Source organism: Hippichthys cyanospilos, chromosome 2 (genome assembly GCF_059441005.1).
Source record: "Hippichthys cyanospilos isolate Australia breed blue-spotted pipefish chromosome 2, RoL_Hcya_1.0, whole genome shotgun sequence".
Lineage (NCBI taxonomy): Eukaryota > Metazoa > Chordata > Actinopteri > Syngnathiformes > Syngnathidae > Hippichthys > Hippichthys cyanospilos.
Genome location: NC_142370.1, coordinates 29,030,709 through 29,053,114, shown reverse-complemented (window position 1 = coordinate 29,053,114; position 22,406 = coordinate 29,030,709). Strand labels below are relative to the sequence as shown.

At 44.7% G+C, this 22,406-nt stretch overlaps 3 protein-coding genes across 7 annotated transcripts; all 3 read left to right on the top strand.

Annotated features, from left to right (window-relative positions):
• Positions 1–310: 310 nt before the first annotated feature.
• Positions 311–6,110, top strand: sarnp (SAP domain containing ribonucleoprotein). 2 transcript variants are annotated; one of them, XM_088408760.1, is made up of 11 exons: positions 311–409; positions 1,334–1,433; positions 2,290–2,339; positions 2,423–2,487; positions 3,173–3,224; positions 3,308–3,381; positions 3,580–3,617; positions 3,701–3,726; positions 3,819–3,887; positions 4,159–4,245; positions 5,192–6,110. In XM_088408760.1, the coding sequence occupies exons 1-11, from the start codon at positions 377–379 to the stop codon at positions 5,231–5,233; spliced, it is 636 nt and encodes a 211-aa protein (XP_088264886.1). In that variant the 5' UTR covers positions 311–376; the 3' UTR covers positions 5,234–6,110. The 2 variants fall into 2 exon arrangements, with proteins under 2 accessions (XP_088264886.1, XP_088264884.1); XM_088408758.1 differs by having other exon boundaries at positions 2,284–2,339.
• Positions 6,111–6,410: 300 nt separating this feature from the next.
• Positions 6,411–12,935, top strand: ccnt1 (cyclin T1). 4 transcript variants are annotated; one of them, XM_088408682.1, is made up of 10 exons: positions 6,411–6,557; positions 7,199–7,315; positions 8,334–8,415; positions 8,508–8,636; positions 8,927–8,987; positions 9,452–9,514; positions 9,609–9,663; positions 9,796–9,959; positions 10,756–10,826; positions 10,990–12,935. In XM_088408682.1, the coding sequence occupies exons 2-10, from the start codon at positions 7,296–7,298 to the stop codon at positions 12,232–12,234; spliced, it is 1,890 nt and encodes a 629-aa protein (XP_088264808.1). In that variant the 5' UTR covers positions 6,411–6,557; positions 7,199–7,295; the 3' UTR covers positions 12,235–12,935. The 4 variants fall into 4 exon arrangements, with proteins under 4 accessions (XP_088264808.1, XP_088264807.1, XP_088264805.1 ...); XM_088408681.1 differs by having other exon boundaries at positions 6,437–6,557; positions 7,175–7,315; XM_088408679.1 differs by lacking the exon at positions 6,411–6,557 and having other exon boundaries at positions 6,592–7,315.
• Positions 12,936–13,734: 799 nt separating this feature from the next.
• kansl2 (KAT8 regulatory NSL complex subunit 2) lies at positions 13,735–21,657 on the top strand. The gene is made up of 10 exons (XM_088436143.1): positions 13,735–13,953; positions 15,121–15,396; positions 16,349–16,509; positions 16,687–16,804; positions 18,783–18,946; positions 19,061–19,224; positions 19,757–19,853; positions 20,940–21,193; positions 21,262–21,444; positions 21,512–21,657. Exons 2-10 carry the CDS (start codon positions 15,128–15,130, stop codon positions 21,554–21,556), a joined length of 1,455 nt encoding a protein of 484 aa, XP_088292269.1. The 5' UTR covers positions 13,735–13,953; positions 15,121–15,127; the 3' UTR covers positions 21,557–21,657.
• The last annotated feature ends 749 nt before the right edge of the window (positions 21,658–22,406 follow it).

Below are 22,406 nucleotides of genomic sequence, written 5' to 3'. Positions count from 1 at the left end.
AATAGTACAAAATTGAAAACGAGAAATGACGTACAACACTGGTTTATTTTTTTTATGAAACAATATATCCATCGATTTAGGTTCTTCAATGTTTTAGCGTACTTGAGAAATTAAGCAAGGAACACTTAAACTTCGAAATTCGTCAGATCCAAACACGTCTTGGCGGTATACGACAATGTAGATGTTTTGTCTCTGACCTATTTTTTTAATTACGTGTCCTTCCTGGCGTTCTCGTTAAATTATACTGTTCTGGAGCTGTTAAAAGTACGCTGGGGTTTTCAGTGTAGAAGAAGACGACGGCAACGAAGAAGATGAGGAGGCCGAAGAAGAAGAAGCGGCAGTTTGATTGGGTGAAGCGTTTGGTCAACAAAGAAAGATGGCAGAAGTGATCGAGCTGCACAAACTCAAGGTTGGTCTTGCCACTTAATATCGACTGTTGGACTGCAAGCGTCTAGTTGTGCGAATTGTTTGGTGGTACCGGCGGCGCTGGGTTTGCTCTGCCGCGTCCCCTGTTCGAATTTCGAGATAACCAAAGCTCACCGGCCGGTGCAATTTGTGCCCGGCTGCTAAAGCTAATGCTAAATGTTAGCCCGCGCTCACGTGCGAACATTTCGCGCTCTGAGATAACGTTTTCAATCACAAACTTTTTCGATTGCAACCCGCTTTGAAACACAATTTAAGTCATCACTATAAGCGCCGAGCGCCCTCGCGAAAAAGTTTGATGAAATTTGAAAACGTGCAGCAAGGACATTTTTTTTTCCTGGACCGGCGGCCCACGTCCAAGTGAAGTTGGACACGGAAAACGTAACACCTATTGCAATTGACTATAACACAGTATATGCTCATTTCATGTTATTAGATATCCACGCAATTGCCCTTGTATTTCATTATTGTATGAGATGTGATTTTACAAAATTAAGCATTTACTCTATAAACATACACCGGACACACCTGGTGTTCTGTCATGGGCTACATAATTAACACGTCAATATTTATATCTATTTATTTTGACAAACACTGAGAATGTAGGACCACCTCAGCAATCAAAATAACTTTTCACTTGTTAGACTTAAATCCAACGAAGCTTGTGAATGGGTCAATCTCCAAAATATTGTGACCTTTGGAAAAATGCTTACCGTTCTTGGGTTTGGCTTTCATACCCTTCCTTCAAAATAGTGCAGAACCTATGAACTTACAAATGCAAAAAAGCACCGATAATCTGCAAGGCTTGTGTTGGAGGTTAACGAGCTTGCAATGCTGCAAATTCACAAACGAACCCAACACTTGTCCTCAAAGTTGACAATTGGAAGCATCGATTACTTGTTTTTTTCAGCTTGCTGAGCTGAGGCAAGAATGTGAAGCGCGTGGTCTGGAGACCAAAGGCAACAAGGGCGACCTGATCGCACGCCTTCAAGCCTACCTGGATGAGCACGGTGAGTTCCAGCAGGCAGTGAGGATCCGCTGAACCTCAACATTGCTCATTCGTGCACCCGAGGTCATCTTAAAGAGTTCATTTGCTTGCCAAAGCCGGTCGACAGCAAACAACTAGAACTAAGAAGAATCTATCCAAACTATAACTTTCAAATTGCTATGAATAACATTCGCATTCACACACAATAATCCTTCATGCTTATTTTGCAAAGAAAAGCAGTGTGACAAGCAGCCACCATTATTGTCTCCAAACACAACATAGCCCCCTAAATAAAACTCATCAAATTTAACTTAGCTGCTGCAGGTAAAGACGTAGGGTAAATATATCAGCCATTGAGACAAATATCCTTGCACTCTTCTCTGTCATGCACATATCTGAAGGCACAGCAAGTGAAACTAAATCTTAAGTAAAACCGAATGCTCACTTATGTAGGTCTTATTTGCCAAAATGGCATAAAAAACCTGCAAGCTGTAATCCTTCTTTTTTGGGGATCTCTATCTTTCTAACTTGAAGAGAAGATTGAAAGCTTTTTGATTTATTGAGGGATTTTCCTTTATGAACTTGACACATGCACTGATGCGTTGATGTTGCCGTACCCATCACTACGTATAGAAAATGTCCCAAGAATTTTAACAAAACTGTTTGGAATGTTGGGCAATTCACACTTCTTGATGGATAACTTGCCAGCAAGTTAAAAAAGGGCTTACACAAGTAGTGGATGAAACCAAATGGTTGTGGAGAAAGGTGTAGGAAGGCGTTATCTTTTTTTCCTTCGAGGTATAGGCAATAGTACTTAAAAATATTCCAACAAAAAGCACACCAACTGACAGTGTATGTGTGTGTTACGCAAGCCACAGATGAGGATGTGGACGTGGACGTGGACGAGGTGCTGGCAGACGACACCGTGGTAACGTAGTCGCTTGGCAAAGTGCCGCTTGGATTGGGCTGCTGGAGTGGAGATCATCATGAGCCTTTCCGTTTGCATCGTAGGACTTCGCAAAACCCAAGATCGTCGACAACGGCAAAGACGTCAAGGAATCTCCTGTGGCTGAGCTGTGAGTTACTTCCCAATGTGCTTTTTTTCCCTTTCCCTTTTCCTTTCCCATCCTTTCCTTTCCTTGCCCTCCTCTCTCCTGGCGTCATGGTCGGAGCTGAAACTTAAATTATGTGCCGTATTATGGCATCACGCTTAGAATATTTTTGAATGCCTTATTGAGCAATGAAATGACAAACTCAGCCCTCAATATAAGCAGTTCGAGCAGAGATAACTATCGTTTGACGGAAACGATGGAAATGGCCATGTTGAAGTCAGTGCTGGGTGAGCAAAGGAATGTTTGACCGTGGAAGCATGCCCAGTGTGTTCAGGATCCCTCAAAAGAGAGGAGCCCACATTGGTTCTGTGAGTGTCGGCTATTTGGTCCAAAAGATGTCCTTCAGATAGAAATGAGTATGATGGGCATAGCAACACATGTCCCCAGCAAAGAGCGCACTCCCAAGATGGCGCTGTATATTTGTCATTTTTCATGTTCAATAAAGTGTTGAAAATAATAAGCGTGCCATCATTATTAAAGTCACCAAAGAAATTGTAATAAAAGAAAGTGGAAGAAGGTCACACATTTTTGTGGGCAGAGTCAAAATTTTAAGCAGTCTACACATTACACATTTAGGCTGCCAGCTAATGTTCAGTTAAAATCAAATTATGAGATCCCCGGAGTCCAGAGTGCCACGCTTGTCTTGCAGGCCTCCTGAGAAGAAGATGGTGAAGATCTGTCCCCCAGCCACTGCCGGTGAAGTACGCATCACACCTCCTTTCTTTGGCATCACTTATAAGCACAGCTTGACACTTACCAGCTAACGTGATCTTTTGTGGTGCAGCGGCTACAGAAACGGGCCGAGCGTTTCAATCTGCCTGCGTCTGCTGAAGACAAGAAGGCCCAGCGCGCGGCCAGGTGAGAGCCTCGTTGGCCTGACTCAAAATAAAAAATAAAATACCTTTTTATATAGCAGAAAAAGAACTGGAGCACATGTACTGCACATTTGAAAAGATGAAGCTCACTCAATCATATTAAAGTTTTCTTGTGTATTGTTTTTTTTTGGGCTGGGGTGTGAGACCTGACAATGTTGTCCTGTTGTGTCTGCACTGACAGGTTTGGTTTAGCCAGCAGTGCTTCCGGCGCATCCACAGGTGTGTATGATGACACTCTGGCATTACACTGCCATCCGTCATGTTCTGGCAACACGCTACATCAATCATTTCCTTCTGCACAGGCGCCGCCATGGCCAGAAACACGGCGGTAAGCTACGTCACATCACGCCAAGCCCAAGCCCCGCCCATTGCGCACTGACAACCAAACCCTGCCGTGAATACTTCTGCTATCTGTCACAGGTCAACGTTGATCAGCTGAAAAAGAGGGCGGAGAGATTTGGGATGAACGTGTCAGCGCTTTCACAAAAGGTGAGCCGCGCTCTCCTTATCTTGGATGGAGTTTCTACCCTCCCACTTTTTGGAGTGGCACGCCACAGCAACTGTCATTTTGGGTGCTAGTCGCATTTTCTGTGGCGATCCAAATCCGATACCAGCTACGTAAGCTCTTTTTTTTTATGCAAGTAAATGAAGTTGGGAGCTTGTTTGTGGAAGGAATTCACCCCATAACTGAAGGTTAGACTTTATTTGGACGTTAAAGTCAAAACCATAGAATGTTGTATTTGCATGGTGCTGTTGACAGTTGGAAGCAGATGAGAAGCTGATGAAGAGGAAGGAAAGGTTCGGCATCCTCACAGGCGGCACAGCCACCGGTTCGGCCGACATCGAGGTAGCCACTCCTCCTTTTTTCTCCCACGTTGAGCATACTATATGTTTAACCTGTGCACGATAAGCCATGAGCACTTGAATATTATTTCAATTACGACTCTTTTGTAGACCTGAAGTACAGCTGTTGAAAATCACAATTTCTAAACAATAATGAGATTGCTGGAGCTTTTTAGTAGCCACTCAAGCAAAGCAAAAATTAGCTTTTTTTTGCTGACAACCCAGATATTAGAACAGTCCATCTATCACTTGAGCTGCCCTGCTATGTAATTAATATAATTAAATAAGATTATAAATAAAAAAGATATAAGGGACAAATTACATTTTATTTACCTTTAGAGTGACGTGCCTCCCTAACGAAGGTAAGGATGCACGTGCCTTCATCGTATTTTATTATAACCAGCTTCATTTCCATAGTAATCATCTCTTGTGTCTTCTGTGTTAACATCAGTAGCAATCTCGGGACCCATGGCTAACCAATTAACGTTTAATTAAGCACTAAAGTGCACAATAAATTCAATATCACACGAAATCAAGTCTTGACAAAACACGTGAGATTCTGAACTGAACGAGCGGTAAACAGAGAGGCAGCGTCTCTTTCAAGCATTCTGGGAGGGATTTCGGCTGATAGTATATCGGCATCTTAGTGACGCCGACCAATAGCAGACCAGCATGTTGGTGATGCATTTGGAGACATATGAGCCTGGTGGGAGGCGGGTGACTCGCAGTCATACAGTTATTTGGCCGCAAAAGAGAAATTTTTGTTGATGCCGTAAGGCGGGGAAAATGACGTAACAAGGGGACAAAAAACGTATTCCACTGCAAAACGTGAAAAAAAAAAGTAAGCTGGGGACGCAGTAACAATGCTTGTCAAAAGCCGGTACGTTTTGCAGATTGGGGAGAATTGACTGTTGATAGTGTGCATTAATTCTTTTTCCTTTTGTTTACAGGCAAAGAAAATGAAGCGTGCTGCTCGATTTGGAATGGTTTAAAAAATGTATGAGATTTGGTTTCTGTTGTTTTTGAACATGTCTAATCATCAGGATTCTAAGTAATAGCAGAGGGCAGAGGCTCACCGAGTTTAGGAAAAAAAAAGTTAGGGGAAACTGGAAGGAAACTTGTTTTGCCTGCTTCCATGTCATAGTTTTTCTGCCTTTTCTACTGTTAAGCTTTTTATTCCCACCTGTGCGACATTCAGTGACCATGAGTGATAATTATTATTTTTTTTTTGTCTTTGCCATGTTGTATTTCTCGCGGTCATGTTTTCTTGCACTCAAATCTGAATGAGCACAATTCCAAGCATATTTCCTATATCAACACGCGTTTCTGTAGACCAGCAGGTTTGGACAAAAAGCTTGAGTTATTACCAAAAGTGTGCACCATTGGGTTTGAAATACCCTTTTGGATTTTTTTTTCTCTCTTGCTTTTTGTCCTACAGCACAGTCATAAAATCCAGGTTATTGACAAAATGTGAATCTGTCCAACAGATGCAATTTGATACATTTCAGGCATTTTGAGCATTGAGTCCTTTTTGAATATAATAAGCGGGAGATTTCTGTTAATTCTGGCACCAAAAAAAAAAAAACCTCCCAACTATATTTTCGTTAATCTTAGGAGAAAATTTGGCCGGGGAAGTTGTAACTGTGTAATATCGTCAGACCAAATCACCGTTGTTGGTTTTTTTTTTTTAGGCTTTTGTTTTTGTAATGAAATACTGATCAGAAGTCTACAAACATTTTCAGATAATTACTTGAAAGGATAGAACTCAATGTTTTATTTGTGTCAAATTGTACTTTCACTCCTGTAACTGCCGCTTTTGGTCACTGCTTCGTTATGTTTTTTTTAAATTAAAAGTTTTCAATTTTTGGATACTGGCTTTGTATGGGTCTTTGAACGTTTATTCGCAATATTTCTTGTATAAATCATATCAGCTTCAATGGAACAAAAGTGTGCATTAAACAGTACCAAACTCTTAGTTTCGTAGTTTTTGACATACCGGGCACAGCTAACCTCTATTTATGTATATAGTACTGCCCGATGACGTATATTTAATAATCTGGCCAATTTAAAACCTTGCAGTTTGTCGCCGATACGGACGTTGATTGGCTGAAACCGGTCACATGATTTTCATGGCGCCATCATAAAGGCCATCGCTCGCTGTCGCTGATGCTTCAACCGTCTTCGTTAGTCTTTCATCGTTTACATAACCATCCAATAACATGGATGGCTGTCCTGTGTAAAAGGCGAAGTGGCAAACGCGTAAAGCTCCGTAGATCCTCTGCGTGACAAGAGACGAACGATATGGACAGAGCAGGTGTAAGTTTATGACTAAATTTAATCAAATGACTTTTATGAAACAAACTACGGATTTTTTTAATCGTGCGGCTATACAAATGGGTGCAAAAAATGCCAATCAAGCGGGCAACATTGCAAGTGTTGAACTTGGCAGTAAGTCAATGGCAATGAGTTAATGTGAACTGGCGAGGGTACCATCAAACTTTGAAGTGTTTGGGAACAGAATAACGCACAGCTGTTCAACCTGCTATTTACCTGGTCATTGCTTCACGAGTTTTATTCAGATACGTAAAATCGATTAAACTAGTGGGAAGATCGACTTGCGTTCCGTATAAATATCAATTTTCATGATGAAATGTTGATTAAGGCTTAAGAAAGGAACGTGCACCAATAATGTGGCCGACGTGTACCGTTATACGTGCGCCATGCAGACTGGGCTGCAAAATGGCGCCCTGGCGCGTATATGGCGCTAATTTTGTCCTGATATTACTGCCATCTGCTGGCAACCGGGCGAACTCCCTCTTTCGCGCCCATGCACCCTTGGCGTAGGGTGTGACGCATTTCCTGTGACGCGCCGATATTTTAAAACGTTCCTCCTGGTCAGTGATGGCGGCTTCGCTTCGTTGTCTTCCCGCAAGCTGCAACAATAAATGGTACTACAGCCGCCAGGAGATCGACAACAACCCCTCTCGGCGAGCCGGACTCGACCCGGACAAGGAGCTGTCGTACAGGCAACAAGCAGCCAACCTGCTGCAGGACATGGGCCAGCGGCTGAACGTGTATCCTTTCTCCGCCGCCGTCGCAAGCGCTCGCCTTAGCTTGTTAGCGGCTAGGGTAGCCAAGGCAGCACCGCGCTTTCGCTCGCTTCCACTCGGCAGTTTCCTCCCCGCACCTTTACATGCATACTATATGTGTCTCGTTTGCCTTTGTGTTAATAGCTGCAATTATTATCGCCACCTTGTTTTATCTTCTTTTGCCGGTTTCCGGTGATGTTGATTTGTCCGCAGCCGAACCGAGTTATGTAGGCCTCGGGCCTGGACGCTAGCACGTTCTTCTTAGCATTAGCTCATGCAAAAATTTGACTATTAGCGGCAGCTCGCAAACTTCTTTCCCGTTTGAAACTCAATATTGTTCCCCTCCAGAGCATTTAGTAATGCGCGTTTTTGCTTGTTTGGTGACGCTGACTGCTTTTCACGGGATATTTTTAGAATTGTTCGTCTTGCTTAGCAACGCAGTAACATTGGACTATCTTCACTCTAGCCTTTATTTGTATTCACTATGTGTAAACAATTTCTGGTTGTAATCGAGTTGCACCAGACAACCTTTAGCTGACGTTTAATTGAAAAATAAATACTACAATAATACAAGTATAATTTTCTGGCAAAAAATAAGAATTTTACGTCTTTGTAAGAGCGCTGAAAAGTTCTGAAAGTGTCTGATCGCCAAGCCTTCACCTGGGAGTCAAAATCTTAGGCGGCAGTATTCAGTCGAAAGCTCTGTAACCACACAACGTCAAATTAGTTTGGAAATAGTCGACATAGGTCGACAAGTACCCAGGTTTACGGAACTCAAAACAAGGTAATAGACAAGCCAAACTGTTTGCATATCGTTTTTGATTAAGATGACATGTTGTGATTGCATTAAGCACTCAAACATGCAATTAAAAATACTACCGGTAATCCTGATTCGAGATTGAACAAACTCCATAAATTGATCTTTCACTTCAACAGCCTTTGTGCCAATATGTGCGATGCAGTTCAAATGTTTATGCTGTTTGCCTGAACAAGCTGATATTAGGTCCCAGCTTACGATTAATACAGCCATCGTGTACATGCATCGCTTCTACATGGTCCAGTCGTTCACCAGATTTCACAGAAATGTGAGTGCCGATTGTGTGCAGCACAGGACCTCATCTTATGCCACATTTGGCAGAGGACTTAATATTGACATGATTATTTGTTTGGTTATCAGGTAATTTCTCCTGCCGCCCTTTTCCTGGCAGCCAAAGTTGAGGAGCAGCCCCGAAAGTTGGAACACGTTATCAAGGTGGCCCACGCTTGCCTCAACCCGCAGGAGCCATCGCCAGACGTGCGCAGTGATGTAAGTCTCCCATGCTCTCCTGCATTTAGCCCAACAGCCACAGTCGCATCTTGCACTCGGTGCCCAGTAAACCTTGGCAAAAGTTTTTTTGGTGCTGCCTTCAGCTGTCACAGGTCAGAACCTTGACATTTTAAAAAGAAGCCTGGCAGAAAGTGGGCCTCTCCAAGTCACGCCCAGAAGCGGTTGCGATTAATTGACGTTAGCGAATGCAAAGTGCATGAGCGGGTGATGTTGTGTACGGACAGCTAGTGGCCTCGCACTGAGTAATGTGCCTGTCCTCTCAACCTCAGGCCTACCTGCAACAAGCCCAAGACCTGGTCATTCTTGAGAGCATAATACTCCAGACCTTGGGTAAGTTGCCAAGGAAAGCGGGGCTCCCTTCATTTCCCCCCCTGTCATTCTCCACAAGTCGACTAACATGTGTTGACTTTTGTCCAACAGGAAGCCGCAAAGTCATGTTCAGGCCTCACCCAGCCACTAAAATAGTCAAATGCTCGCATTTTCACTTTTTTTTTTTTTTTCCGCCCGTCTCTTCATTTGAGGACGGCGAGGTGACATTTCCCCCCGTCAGCCCAATGCCTCGACTTCTTCTATTTGCTCCCAGGGGAAAATTGACATCGACTGTTCTCAATAAACCTTTGGGTCTTTTCATTTAGGACAGAATGTCAGAAGCAGAAAAGCCTTTGTATGGCGTAGCAGGATTCTCTTTTGTAGCATGGGTTTTGGAGTGCGCCTTCATCACGATTTCTGTCTGTGACTAACTCATCCTTTTTTTTTGTTTGTTTGTTTGTTTGTTTTGTCATCTGTTCCTGCAGCGTTTGAAATCACCATTGACCATCCGCACACCCATGTTGTCAAGTGCACCCAGCTTGTCCGAGGTGAGCATCAAATGAAACCTGAGCTCATTTTGGGGGCAGACAAACAAAAGTGTTGCACAGACTCTGACTTTAAGTGTGTCTATCTATTCTGCTGTTGTTTCAGCAAGTAAGGATCTGGCTCAAACATCTTACTTCATGGCCACCAACAGGTATAGTCCTACTTTGTGTGTGTTATGGTTTCTTTGAAACACCATTACCTTTAACTCAGTATACTGAATTTGTCCACCCCTACCCCCCTTTCTTTCCGCTGTTGCTGTCCACGAACATACGGTGCCGCACAGTCTCCACTTGACTACCTTCTGCCTGCAGTACAGTCCGCCCGTAGTGGCTTGCGTATGCATCCACCTGGCCTGCAAGTGGTCCAACTGGGAGATACCCGTCTCGACAGACGGCAAACACTGGTGGGAATATGTTGACCCCACCGTCACCCTCAAGCTGCTGGATGGTAGGCGCGCCGATGCTCCTCAGAAACTAGCAAAAGTCACCTTCATTTTGCCTGTAAAAACACCCCTTATTTGTGGTTTGCAAGATTCTGCTTGGAATGGTCCCTTCATCTTGTGGATCTGGGTGCTTCCCTAAAATGTTTACTGCAAATTCTCCTTGTAGTGATTTTAAGAGTAAGAAATGAGTAACTCATTGGAAACACAAAAGGTTTTGATTTGGTATTGCCAATAGAGAGTCTGGTCCAAAAACGCCTTGACGTTTGAGTCAAACACTCAATTGTGTGATTGTGGGTCAACGTTTGGTCCACCACTCGGACTCACGCCCTTCTCCAGTCGGCCGTCAAGTTTCACTTAAAAAAATATCCAGTGATGTGGGGTGTCCCGAAATAACATTTTCACAAAAAACAATAATTATTGCAGGAATTATGCATGCATTTATGTTTTTAGAACGAAATGTTAAGAGATTTGATCTATTGATATCTTCAAGCCAGACCAAATCTTAACAATGGTAGGTATAAGAAACATGTCAATGTTCTGCACTTGAGTAAAATAATTACGGTGGGACAAGGCAGTACTCTCCTGCGATACGCTAGTCAGGCCAAAATCCCGTAGGCCTCTCCAGATGGACATGTCAAAATGAGCGTGGCCTATGAAATATTTTGTTGGTTGAGTGCCTCAGTGATTCAAAGCTCGCTTTTGAGTGGGTCAAAACTGTAGATGGATCTGTGCTTTTAATTAACTCGAGCTGACCCCACCAATTCTCTTTACTAACTTTTTTTTGTTTTGTTTTTTTCCCAGAGCTCACGCATGAATTCCTGCAGATCCTGGAAAAAACACCCAGCAGGTTGAAGCGGATTCGCAACTGGAAGGTTTGTAAGATAGGCATCAAAACATGCTACAGTGACAAATGTATATTTGATAACCGAAGGAGCATAGAGGCCAGATTAGTCCATCTCTGTGACTTATTCAAACCAAGTCCGATGACTTGTTTTGCAAGCCATCTTAGCAGCCCGTCTTTTTGCTACTTCCCAGGCGGGAGGTCAGACACCAAAGGCCAAGCCTAAGGTCCAGGAGGAGGGAGACCAGAGGGACACCATGATGAGCATGATCTCCATGGCCTCGTCAGAGAGCACCGTTGCGGGCCTGATGAGCCTTTCGTTGCCGGCTGCCGACAAGGGCAGGGGAACACCCGGCAGCGCCGCCACCTGGAGCGCCAAAGGCCCGCCAGGAGCCGAACAGTCGTCTAACCACGAGGTGCACGCTCCCGCCCCGGCCAAGGTGTCCTTAAGCGAGTATCGCGCCAAGAACGCAGATGTCCTGGCAGCGCAGAAGAGGAAGTTGGAGAACATGGAGGCCAGCGTCAAGCGGGACTACGCCAACGCCGCCCAGGTTCTTATCGGCCAGCAGCAAAGGAAAGAGCGGCAGCAACAGTCGGCCGCCTCTGCCGCCGACCTGGCCAACCCGTCGCCCATTATTTTGAAGATCCCCCTGGAGAAGGAGAGGCACGATCGAAGTGCTTTGAAAATGAGGTTCCCCCTGGGCGGCGGAGGTGGCGCCAGGGGGCCCGAGCAGGACATCAAGGTGCGCATCCGCGTGCCTGACAAGCAACGGGGAAGCTCGGCTGAGGAGGGCAAAAGCAGGGACAAGCACAGGGGCGAGCGCTCGAACCACAGCCACCACCACCACCATAGCCATCACCAGCAGCACCATCACCACCATCACCCCCATCCTTCCTCTAGCGCCGCCTCCCTTTCCTCTTCGCACAAGCACTCATCCGCTTCCGGCGGCAAAAAAGCCCCGGGCGACTCATCCCGAACCAGCTCCTCATCGTCGTCGTCCTCAGCCTCGCGCAAGAGGACGCACCCCCAAGACCCCTCGATGGGTTCCCACCCCCCTTCCAAAGTCAGCAAGTCGTCTCGCCATCCCTACCAGCTTCCGTCGTTGTCTTCCTCCTCCGACGTCATTCCCACACTGGGCATCCCCCATCACCCGCCGGGAAGCTACTCGCACGCCAAAGGCGACAAGACGGACACCAACGGGCACGGCGGCGGAGGCGGGGCTGCGGCCGGCGCGCAATCCAATGAGTACCAAGATACCTTTGAAATGTTGAACTCGCTCCTTAGCGCACAGGGCGTGCAGCCCTCGCAGCCGTCCGTCTTTGACTATCGTCCCCAGTACGCAGACTACAAATACTCCGGCGGGTCTCGGGGGGGCGGCGCCAGGCCTCCGCCCCTGCCGTCCGATCCCCCTCCCCCTCTTCCCCCTCTACCCAAATGACTTTCTTACGCTTGCTCATGGGCCATCAAATTTTATGCTTTTTAGTTTTTATTGACTTTGACTGAGAAGGCTTAAAAAGCTTTGAAGTGTCCCCAGAAAGCCACAGCTGAGTTGTTGTTCATTTGGCCCATACAGACTTTCTGAGGAAATTCAGGAGATTAGATCAGCACACAACCAGCAGGTTGTTTTTTTTTAAATGTTTGACTCGCTTTATTTATTCCTTCTCCTTGGAATGATTGACAAAGAATACTGTACTGTAAAAAAATGCCATGAGCAAGTCTATCCCCAAAGCTGCCCTGTTCCGGAAAAACTGCGGGCTAGGAGTTCTGGAATTTTCTTGCTACATTTGATAAATGTATGCAAGGATTGTAAAATGTTTAAAACAATACATTCAATATTTTTACATTTTGTTTAAAAAAAAATGGAAAAAAGTGTAAGTTATGAGTTTTTATTGTTCTACGTGTTGCAGTCATTGTTTTAAATGGTTGTAAAATTGTTAAACATACTTATTGACAAATGTATAGAAAAAATGTTTTGTGGCTCAGAAATTCTAATAGCTCTCAAATGCATCATGCTGATATTGGCACAGAGATGCAGATTGTTTTCAATTGTTTAGATTTAAGATGATGACCATATCAAGTTATTGATAAACCAGCTGTTGTTGGTTGACTTTCTTGGAGGCATTCCTTTTTGGGAGTGTTTTTTTTTTTTTGGGGGGGGGGGGGGGGGGGGCGTTGGGTTGGTCAGTCGATTGTGCGTGCGACCTCTCTGATGTACTTGTATTAAAGTTGATGTCTTGCACCTTTTGCATTGTACACTCAGCTAACTTGTTCCGTTCAAAGTTGTGTTTGGTTATCAAAAAAAGTGGGATGAGGGGACTGGGTCAGATGTTGAACAACCTGGAACTCTACTTCATCATGGAATTGATCCTGCTCGTTATTTTCCTTTCAACAGTTGAGATGGGCAACAGATGACCTCTTTTTACATAGATTTTAGTTTGTACATTTTTTTCATGGTTAGACCGGAAAATTAACAATAGTTTCACATTTATCTGAGACGCAAGAGTAAGTGCACTGAAAAGTTGCATTGCAGTTTATCTGCAATGCAAGTGCAAATCTAATTTTGTAATGGGGGGGGGGGGGGGTGAACTCACAACTGCCATGCAACACAGCAATGCAAATCACTTTATTTACCTGAGCTTTTCCTGCATCTGAGTTTTGAAACACAGGACTGGTCATAAATGACATGTTAGGATTTCTTCTTCCAGGTAACCTGTTGTACGTGAATACTTGTTTTTACATAGCGTTTTTTTTCATTCATATTAAAAGTCAATAAAATTTTAAGGGAAAACGTATATAGACTCGTTTGTTTTTTTGTTTTTTTTACTAGCAACTTTTTTTGTTTATCCTTTGATTGGCAGCCTTTTAATCAAGTGATCGCATTTGATGCGAGATTTGGGCCAATCAGAGGTCGTTGGAGGCGGGCTTTACGCGACTGCCTGACGTTGTGAAAGTGAGGCGCCTCATTGTCATAGTGCTCGCCTTGGGCAGCCTGATTACGGTAGAGAATTGCAGGAGAGTTCCGTGACGTAATTCGTCGCTTTTAACGGACTAGCTAGCTCCGTCCTGTTCTCGCGGAGACAATTGTCTCCCTCCGTACGAGGTTACTTTGTTTCACGACCACCTCAAGACCCAAAGTGTTGGACGCAAGCTGAAGACGGTAAGCGTTAGCTTAGCTAACATTAGCATTTGCCAGACAAAGATGGCGCCGCCATCAAAGAGTGACGCAGTGTCTTTAACTTTATTTACAAATTAGTCACGTACACGCACACAAAAGTATGTGAAGTATACAAAGTGCCAAATACAAATAATACAATTTAGTTTAGTTAATATTTGACACTGAGAGGGGGCAGGTTTACATTATTATATGATATTATATTTTTGTCGTATTTTTAGTTAATGCAGCGTGTGGAGGGCGGGCTAAAACGCCGCCTCGTGCTTGCTCGGACCTTAGGCAATAACAGCAACATGCAGTTAATTTCCTTTGACATTTCTTTTATTATCTAAACGTCGTTCTACGCGCCACTATGTGGGGAAAATACTCACGTTAGACTTATGGCAAACCCAGTAATTCTTCTTAGACGCTTTTGCGCCATAGTTAAGATTTTGATGTGGATACATGAAAATCCACACTCTAAGGCCGGGCTTTTTTCAAATAAATGTATGAACTTCAAGGACGACACGAGGAGGTTGATGCTCTTCGGTCAGATTAGCTCCGCACCATGTAGAAAATTTGAAATGAGCTTGGAACAGAACAAAGCCAAAATAAGGAGTGACTGCAGTGTATATAAACTTGCAAAATAAATCGTTGGCAAGTGTGTCAACATTAGCACGTCGCTTGATTGAAATTGCTCGGGAAATGTATGCTCTTTAAGTTGTAGCTGTTGCGGTTTTATGAATACTGTATTTTGGTTCTAAGTATATCACAAGTATCCCTGCAGAAACCAACATCTGTTTGGAACAAGCTAATACTAGAAAATTTGGCCTGTTTTTGTGTAAACATCTTTAAATGCTTCATCACTTTGCAGTTGTCGATTAATTTGGTACTCTGTTATGGATCGACACTTTGCAAATGCCGTTATGTTTCTTGAAAGGTACTATCTAACTTTACGCCCTTATTCTATGCTTTAAGCGTGAGTAGGTTCTGAGAGACAGACTTCCAGGTGACACTGTCATATACAGTATATGTCACCTGGTGTCAAAATTAACATTATAGATGTTATGCATTCTCGTCCTGAGCTTGCACAAAGAGAGACATGACTTTTTTTTTTTCTATCTTTCGATCTTGTCCAGCCTAAGCTCCATTTTGTTATGCATGTGTTTGCAGAGTGGTAATGAACAGGATCCGAATCCACGTATTGCCAAGCAGTCGCAGCCGGCTGACCCAGCAGCAGCCGGCGGCGGCTACATCGCGTCCGCAGGAGGCGCAGACGTGCGCCTTGGCGCAGCGGCCGTGCTCGCAGCCCAGACTGGACGGCTTGGACTTCTGCATCAAACACATTCTCGAGGACAAGAGCGCCCCCTACAAACAATGCAATTACGTCTCTGCTAAAAATGGCAAACGCTGCCCAAACGCGGCGCCCAAGGTGGACAGGAAGGATGGGTAAGTGCTACAGCAGAAGCAGAAAAAAATAACTATGTGTGTTGTTTAATACGTACCCTACACTGAAAACCTTGTAGGTTTACATCCACATGATGGATATTATATTTTGAAACATTTACTACGTCTGCAAGGGTACTAGACTAGCATAATTAAATTCCTCATTAAGAGCAAACCTTCAGTAAAGTCAGTTCCTTGTTCTCAGTTATTTTCTTAATCATTTAACTAATTGATGCTCTGTAGTATAACAACGGTTAAAAAATGCATCGTAAAGAAGAAAACAATTAGGTTGAAAGTAGCCGGTGCAAGCATGCACACTGCCATCTTGGCTAGCATTAGCATTCCTCCACACTGTTGTGCATGCACCTGAACCGAGTGGACACACAATGTTTCAATGGATTTCCAAAAACTGTTGCACTCATTTGTGCGTGTGGGTCCAGCGGCAGCCAGCAAAGCAATTGACACCAGCCTGACAGGATGTCTCAATCATGCATGGACATGTGTCCATTTTCTCATCTAAGCACAATTATCATGACATGGGTCCGATGCTTTCACAAAATCTAACTTGTCTTCATTTTTGAAGCCTCTTTTTTTTCTATTGTACGAAAAAAAGCTTGTGGTTTCCTCCTCCAGATCATTCATGAACAAAAATTGTGAGCCTTTATACATTACATTGCAGCTTGCGTTCAACAAACATCCGAACGGGGTTTTTGTGTGCCACGACGTTTCCGCTTGGCAATTTTGTATCTCCGTGTATCTTTTACAAATGTGAGTAAAAGCAACTGGGATATTTTTCGTCTGTTAGCAATTATCTAAAAGTCAGGTCATGAGATGTTTGGGGGATGAGTGGACTGTTGATGTCCCGCTTTGGGCTTTTCATGAATGCTCATTCATTCCGTGTGATGGACTGCCACTTCCTCACACCTGGTTCGCTTTTGTCCTGTTTTTGTTGAAGTGTGACATTCTGCGCCGAGCACGCTCGCAGGAACGCCATGGCACTCCGCGCTCAGATGAGGAAGGCGTCGGCCGCTCCGTCGCCTGAGACACTCTTGTCACAGTTAAGTGGCTACGCCCGTGGCCTGGAGGGAACTCACTCGGAAGCCAGCCGCATTCTAGGTGAAGGCCGCCACCGGCACCTTGTAGTTGTTTTGCTTGAGACGTCAACACAACTCACAAGTTTGACACACAGTTCAATCATATTCATCTTAGCGAAGTTGTGCTCATTTTTTGGCATCTAAAGCTTAATCAAAGCCAGTACGAAATGGGCTTTACACAAAAAATGTTTTTGTCCAGACGAGGACAGTCCATTGAGCGAAGAGGAGCAGGGTCCGCTACTCTTGGACCAGACTTGGAGAGGAGAACCCGAAAGTGAGGCCGACAGCATCGACAGTGACCAAGAGGATCCTCTGAAGTACGATGCGGCATCTTCTTCATGCTAATCAGCGCGCGCTAACAATTCCAGTTTGGAAGCATTTAGCACCCTCGGATTCAATTCACCACTTTTTGTTTTCCCAGCAAGCCTGTGGATGCATGGATGATGGATGGATGGATAACTGCTGTCATTTTCTGTTGACTTGCTGCTTTTTGGGTCTAATAATGTCTAAGATCGTTAGCGAAGCACCGCTTTAGATGGCTCGTGGTGACAGCCGTTCATGTTGAAAAACAAAAGACGGAGTTTGGAATCGTGTTTTTTGTGCGTGATGCCGACTGGCGTTGCTAATGCTGTTGGTTTTTGTTAGTGCTGCAAATGGTGTTTGGTTTTTAAAAAAAAAAAAAAAAAAAGACTGGGCGTTGCTAGGCATCTAGAGTGGCGACCTCGATGCGGTCCCTGATACCACTAGGCATAAAAAGTGGTGAAAAAAACGGCGTTCTGAATGCGTACAACATAACTCAAAATAAACGCGAATTAGCGTTGGATGATCTGATTCGCTTGCCATAGTGCAAGAGAGAGCGCAAGTGACAGAAGAAGCTTGTTTAGGTGTGTGTGCGCGTGCATGCGTGTGTGGGGGGAAAATACTCAAAATGACAGAATCTACATTGTATTATTAATTGATACACTATACCTGCAGAAGTTATCCGCAGTACTCAACTTATAGTGGTGCAAAAGCTGACAAACCAAGAAAATGAACTGCTGCAGCAGAGGAGGACTCACATGTGATACACACTGAGAGCTACATTCTGCAGCTGCCCATTAAGGCAGACGACTCGGGATGGAAAAAAAAAACTTGCCGGTTTTGACAGACTTGGACAGTTTTAAATAAGCTTGACTTGACCCTATATTGCCAAGCTGCTTATCCATGTCTAGTCTACACATAGCTGGGGTTCTTGTAAATGGGTCGTAAGTGTCTCCGGTTTGCCCTGTTGGCTATACGTGCCCAGGCTTTTTTTTTTTTTTTTTTTCCCCTCCTCCATTTCTCCCCCCATCAAAACTGAAGGTCTCAAAAACCCAAGCCAACGTGGAGATTTGTCAAATCGTCCGGATCTGCTGGAGATTTGCGTCTTCGCTCTATCTCCTGCCAAAGATACAGATGCTGGTGACCAGAGGCAGAAGTTATTTCTGTTTGCACAGAATTTGGTTACACTACTGCTGCCTAGTGGGTTGGCATGTTTGTAAACAAATTAAACTGCACTGGGCCATTTGTGTTGCAATGTTTTTTTTTTTTTTTAATTGAAGTTATAAATAAAGCCATGTGGACAAAGATTTTTTTTTACATTCCAAGGAGGGTCATATGCTGGTTTAAATCACCCTGGTTATGTGTAGACAAGGCCTATGTCACAACTTGAGATGGCGATCTGGCCTGGAGTTTTATTCATTTATTCTAGACCGTTATGCTTCTGATTGAAATAAACATTAATTAAAGGAAAATTTGATTAATTCAAACATAAATCCTGTGCAAAATGTTCAGCTTGGGGCATGTGTAAATACCACAACAAAGTTGTTAGTCACTGTTGTGAATATGTTTGTCAAACACCCATCAATCGAAACCTTAAATTGAGCAAATTATCAAATAGCTGATTGTTAAAATGACAAATTTATCAAATGAATTTCATTTATTGCCAAGTCCTGTTCACAACAGGTAAAATCCCTAGTACCAATAGCCATTTTATATATATATATATTTTTTTATTGACTTAGTAAAGCATAGAGCCTGTATATTTTGGAAATACCAAAGATTGCAGCCATTCTCCGGTATGTCATCCCTCAGTGCACTGCACATGCATTCATTTCCACCACGATTAAAAGTTGTCCAAGCCTTTCTTTGCATCCTTTTGTCAGGTTTACCAACTAGTCTTCACTGGCAGCACCGCACCTGCACGTTGGACTGTTTGGTTTTGATAAGATGGTCCTTAGAGCAAAGTGTGACGGGCTGTGCCTCTTCTCCCGGCAGACACGCTGGCGTGTACACGGCAGAGGAAGTGGCTTTCTTTACGCGCGAGAAACTCATCAGGCTGCAGTCCCTGTACATCGACCAGTTCAAACGTCTCCAGCACCTGCTCAAAGAAAAGAAGCGCCGCTACCTGCACAACCGCAAAATGGAGCACGAAACCATCGGTAACTATGGCGTCCCTCGTGAGACCGCGCCGGTCGGCCCACAGGCCGTTTGCTTTTCTGCTCCTTGAAAGACAGCGCTGGCACGCCCACGGCTCATTTTCTTTTCCGGCCCAGGGAGCAGCCTTCTGACAGGACCTGAAGGCCTGTCTCAGAAGGAGAGAGACAACTTGAAAAAGCTGAAAGCACTGCGGCGCTATCGCCGGCGCTACGGCGTAGAGGCACTGCTGCACCGCCAGCTGAAGGAACGAAGACAGATGCTGACCGAGGGCGTTCCTCAGGTGCTTGCGCACGCAGGCATTCCTAGTGCAACTTCTTGCTTTTGCCTAGATTTAAATTCCGATGCTGCAAACAAATAATTTTCAGCTTCCTGCTCCAAAGGCACGTTCAGCAAAAAACATAACTCTCACCATTCTCATATCCGCCCCCAATTATTGCCTGATTCAAGTGTTTAAAACGTCTTGCGTTGGATTCTCATTGGCTTTGCTCAGTCTTAATGGCTCAAAAAAAATTCTTGAGCTCTCCTTTGAAATTTAAAGGAGAGAAAGTAAACACATTGTGAAACAATATCTTGAAACATTAATAGTATCAAACATGACGCCAGATGAATTTTCTTTTGGTAATTGCACTTTGTGGTTCAATCTGGTCATTCCCAAATTTGAAGGTTGAGCGTGCCATTTGTGCAATTTATTGGGCCGGCGATGCTGAGGAAACAAGCTGGAGAAGTCCCTCTTGGTGTCCTTCCTTCAAGTGTCACTGGGGCATTGTGAAACCAAAAATGCACTGACTTTGATGCCGTTTCATATTTTGTAGACACACATGCGAGCAATGCAGGAAAAATGCATTTCCCTGGTGGACGGAATTCGATGCGCCAATCCCAGCCTGCCGCTGACCCGCCACTGCATCTCCCGTATCCTGGCAAAAAAGTGGACATGGGCTCATGGCGCCCATCGTGACTGGTTGCTTGCAGTAGCTTCTGGTTTTTCAGAGGTGCCCACATCAAATCCTTCCTGTGGTCTGTTGGTTTGCCATCTTCTAACATAGGCACAACCAATTCAGTTGGGAGGAATAAAGAAAACATTTTTTTTTCCTCATATCAAGTATCATTTCCGCTGTTTGTGACACAGTAAGATGCATTATCTCGTCACACTGTCACCCTTACTGAGACATGGCGCAACTAGTTGATTTCAACCGCTGTGAGTGATGTGTTTCCGCATGTGTGACGTGTTTGATAGCAATGCACGTCTTGCTGGCCAATGAGCTAGAAATGCTCAATTTTGACAAATCGGTTCACAGATATTTGCAAATGCCCTTTGTAGTCTTCCAATGCTGCTCCAAGGTGCCAAACGGATGGTTGTGTAGTTGATTTAGGCCACAGCTGATGGTCAAAGATTAGACTGAAGAACCCACAAGCAACGGCTGCTAAAATCCAGAAAATACAACAATTTATACTTGTTTACTCGGTTTAATCTCAAAAATTGTGCAAAGGTTACAAATTTTGCCAAGGTATGTATGCTGAGATCTTGTGGTAGGACCTCCTAATGTTGTTAGTGGCTGTGACAGGCGGGCCTATTATGGCAACACAAAGCATTTCTTATTTTGAGTGGATGGCTGATGGAGTTGCACCTTCTGCCAGCTCGAAGAACCATTTTTCCCCAAAATGGCCCACTCAAATCCCTTTATAGTTGTCATTGAAGGAAGGAATGGGTTTGCGATCATGACATTCACGACTGCCTTTATCATCATAATTGGCAATGTGACAACACAGTGCGTGATTCCCGAGGAATACGATAGAAGGGGGATCATCATTTGTGTGTTTCAGGGAGGGGGGGTAAACTCCAGTAAACATAAAACTACTTTGTAAACCTATGTTTATAGTTATGGAAAATTGGAATTGTGCAGCTACTTTTCCTGTCTCTCATGCCATTAGCATGAGTAGATGAGCAAAGATACTTAAGCGAAATATGTGCTTGATCCTTGACGGCGTCCGCCCCAGACATCTTCCAGGACAGCAACCAGGTGCTCTTCAAGAGCTGCCCGGGCACCAAGGATGTGCCGTGCGAGCGCACGGTGCATATGGGCCAGTCGGAGGACCCGCGCTGCCCGCTTCACCTCCCCCTTCCGCCCCCCATGTACCGGCCGGAGCGGGAGGCACCCCCACAAGAGCACTCCGCCCCCGCCTCCAGAGAGCTGTACCTGAGCGCCGCCGAACTGCGGCCCACCGAGAGCCTCCCCCTGGAGTTCAGCGACGTACGTACATGTGGCGGGGCCCGGCTGCTGCCGTCAGCGTTTAACGTGTCCGTCCGCTTCCAATACAGGACCTAGACGTGGAAGGTGACGGGATGCAGGGGCCGCCATCCCCCCTGCAGTTCGACACGGCACTGGCCCTGGAGGACCAGACCATCCGGGCCATCGCTGAGGCCCCCATGGACCTGCTGACCGCAGAGCACCCGGATCAGGCAGAGCTGGACGCCGACCCAGACGACGTGGCCGACCAGCAGGTGGGTTGGCCTCGCTTGCCTTCCAAGCCACTTCGTCTAGAGTGAGTCGACCGTCTTCTTCTTGCAGGTGGCATCGGAAGCAGCGCCGGCACAAGAAGACGCACCAAGATGAAGACAGCGGCCCAGACGGATGTCCTTCTGAAATGGGAAAATTCAAATGTTTACTCGCAGTTATTTGATTGGTCCACTGGCATTAAAGTACATGTGTCCTCATCCTGCCTGTGGTTCATTGTAGTACCAATTTTTTTTTTGTTTTTTTTGGCATAAATTGCACAAATGAATCGTTTTAGCAGTACAACAAATAGATCCAAACACCTTTTGGTATCGTTTCAGAAGCGTGGCAGGAAAAAGAAAAAAAAAAAAAAACCTCTTTCAGTTAACAAACCAATACATGGTTTCAACTGGTGGCTTGGTGGAGCAATGGTCAAGACGTCTGCCTCACAGTTAAGGGACACGGGTTCAATTCCATCTGGCTCCGGGCTTCCTGTGTGGAGATCTCTTGTTCTCTTAGAGCTTGCCTGGGTTCTCTGCGGGCACTCTGACTTCCTCCAATATTGGTGTATTGGACACTATATTATCCATAGTGTAATTGATGCATGAATGTTTTTTTTTTTCATCCTGGTGTGCCCTGCAATTGGCTGGCATCCAGTTCAGCGTGTTCCCTGCCTACTGCCCAAAGTCAGCTTAGATAGGCACCAGCAAGCCTGTGACTTTTGTTAAGAGAAGCAGCTTTAGAAAATGGATGGGTGGATTCAAATGCACATCGTTGACTCCCATGTTCCGCTTTGTAAAAGGAGCGTTCTTGTGGCTTTTAGTGCGTGGATTTGCAAATAGGTGTTTTTAGCCAATTCTAACTTTGCAGGATGAGGTCCTGACGTACCGTCTGAACGTGTGCAGTAATCATTATTTTCATAGATTTCTTGATTTTTATTTTTTTCTGAATTGACGAGTCAGCTAAAGAT

Bases quoted from the DNA above. Each gene is read 5' to 3' on its own strand.
- sarnp (XM_088408758.1), top strand. From the start codon at position 377: ATGGCAGAAGTGATCGAGCTGCACAAACTCAAG. The intron at 410-1,333 runs GTTGGTCTTGCC...TGTTTTTTTCAG, and splicing joins TCGAGCTGCACAAACTCAAG to CTTGCTGAGCTGAGGCAAGA. The intron at 3,727-3,818 runs GTAAGCTACGTC...TATCTGTCACAG, and splicing joins CCATGGCCAGAAACACGGCG to GTCAACGTTGATCAGCTGAA.
- ccnt1 (XM_088408679.1), top strand. From the start codon at position 7,143: ATGGCGGCTTCGCTTCGTTGTCTTCCCGCAAGCTGCAACAATAAATGG. The intron at 9,664-9,795 runs GTATAGTCCTAC...GGTGCCGCACAG, and splicing joins TACTTCATGGCCACCAACAG to TCTCCACTTGACTACCTTCT. The intron at 10,827-10,989 runs GTTTGTAAGATA...GCTACTTCCCAG, and splicing joins AGCGGATTCGCAACTGGAAG to GCGGGAGGTCAGACACCAAA.
- kansl2 (XM_088436143.1), top strand. From the start codon at position 15,128: ATGAACAGGATCCGAATCCACGTATTGCCAAGCAGTCGCAGCCGGCTG. The intron at 21,194-21,261 runs GTACGTACATGT...CTTCCAATACAG, and splicing joins TCCCCCTGGAGTTCAGCGAC to GACCTAGACGTGGAAGGTGA. The intron at 21,445-21,511 runs GTGGGTTGGCCT...TTCTTCTTGCAG, and splicing joins ACGACGTGGCCGACCAGCAG to GTGGCATCGGAAGCAGCGCC.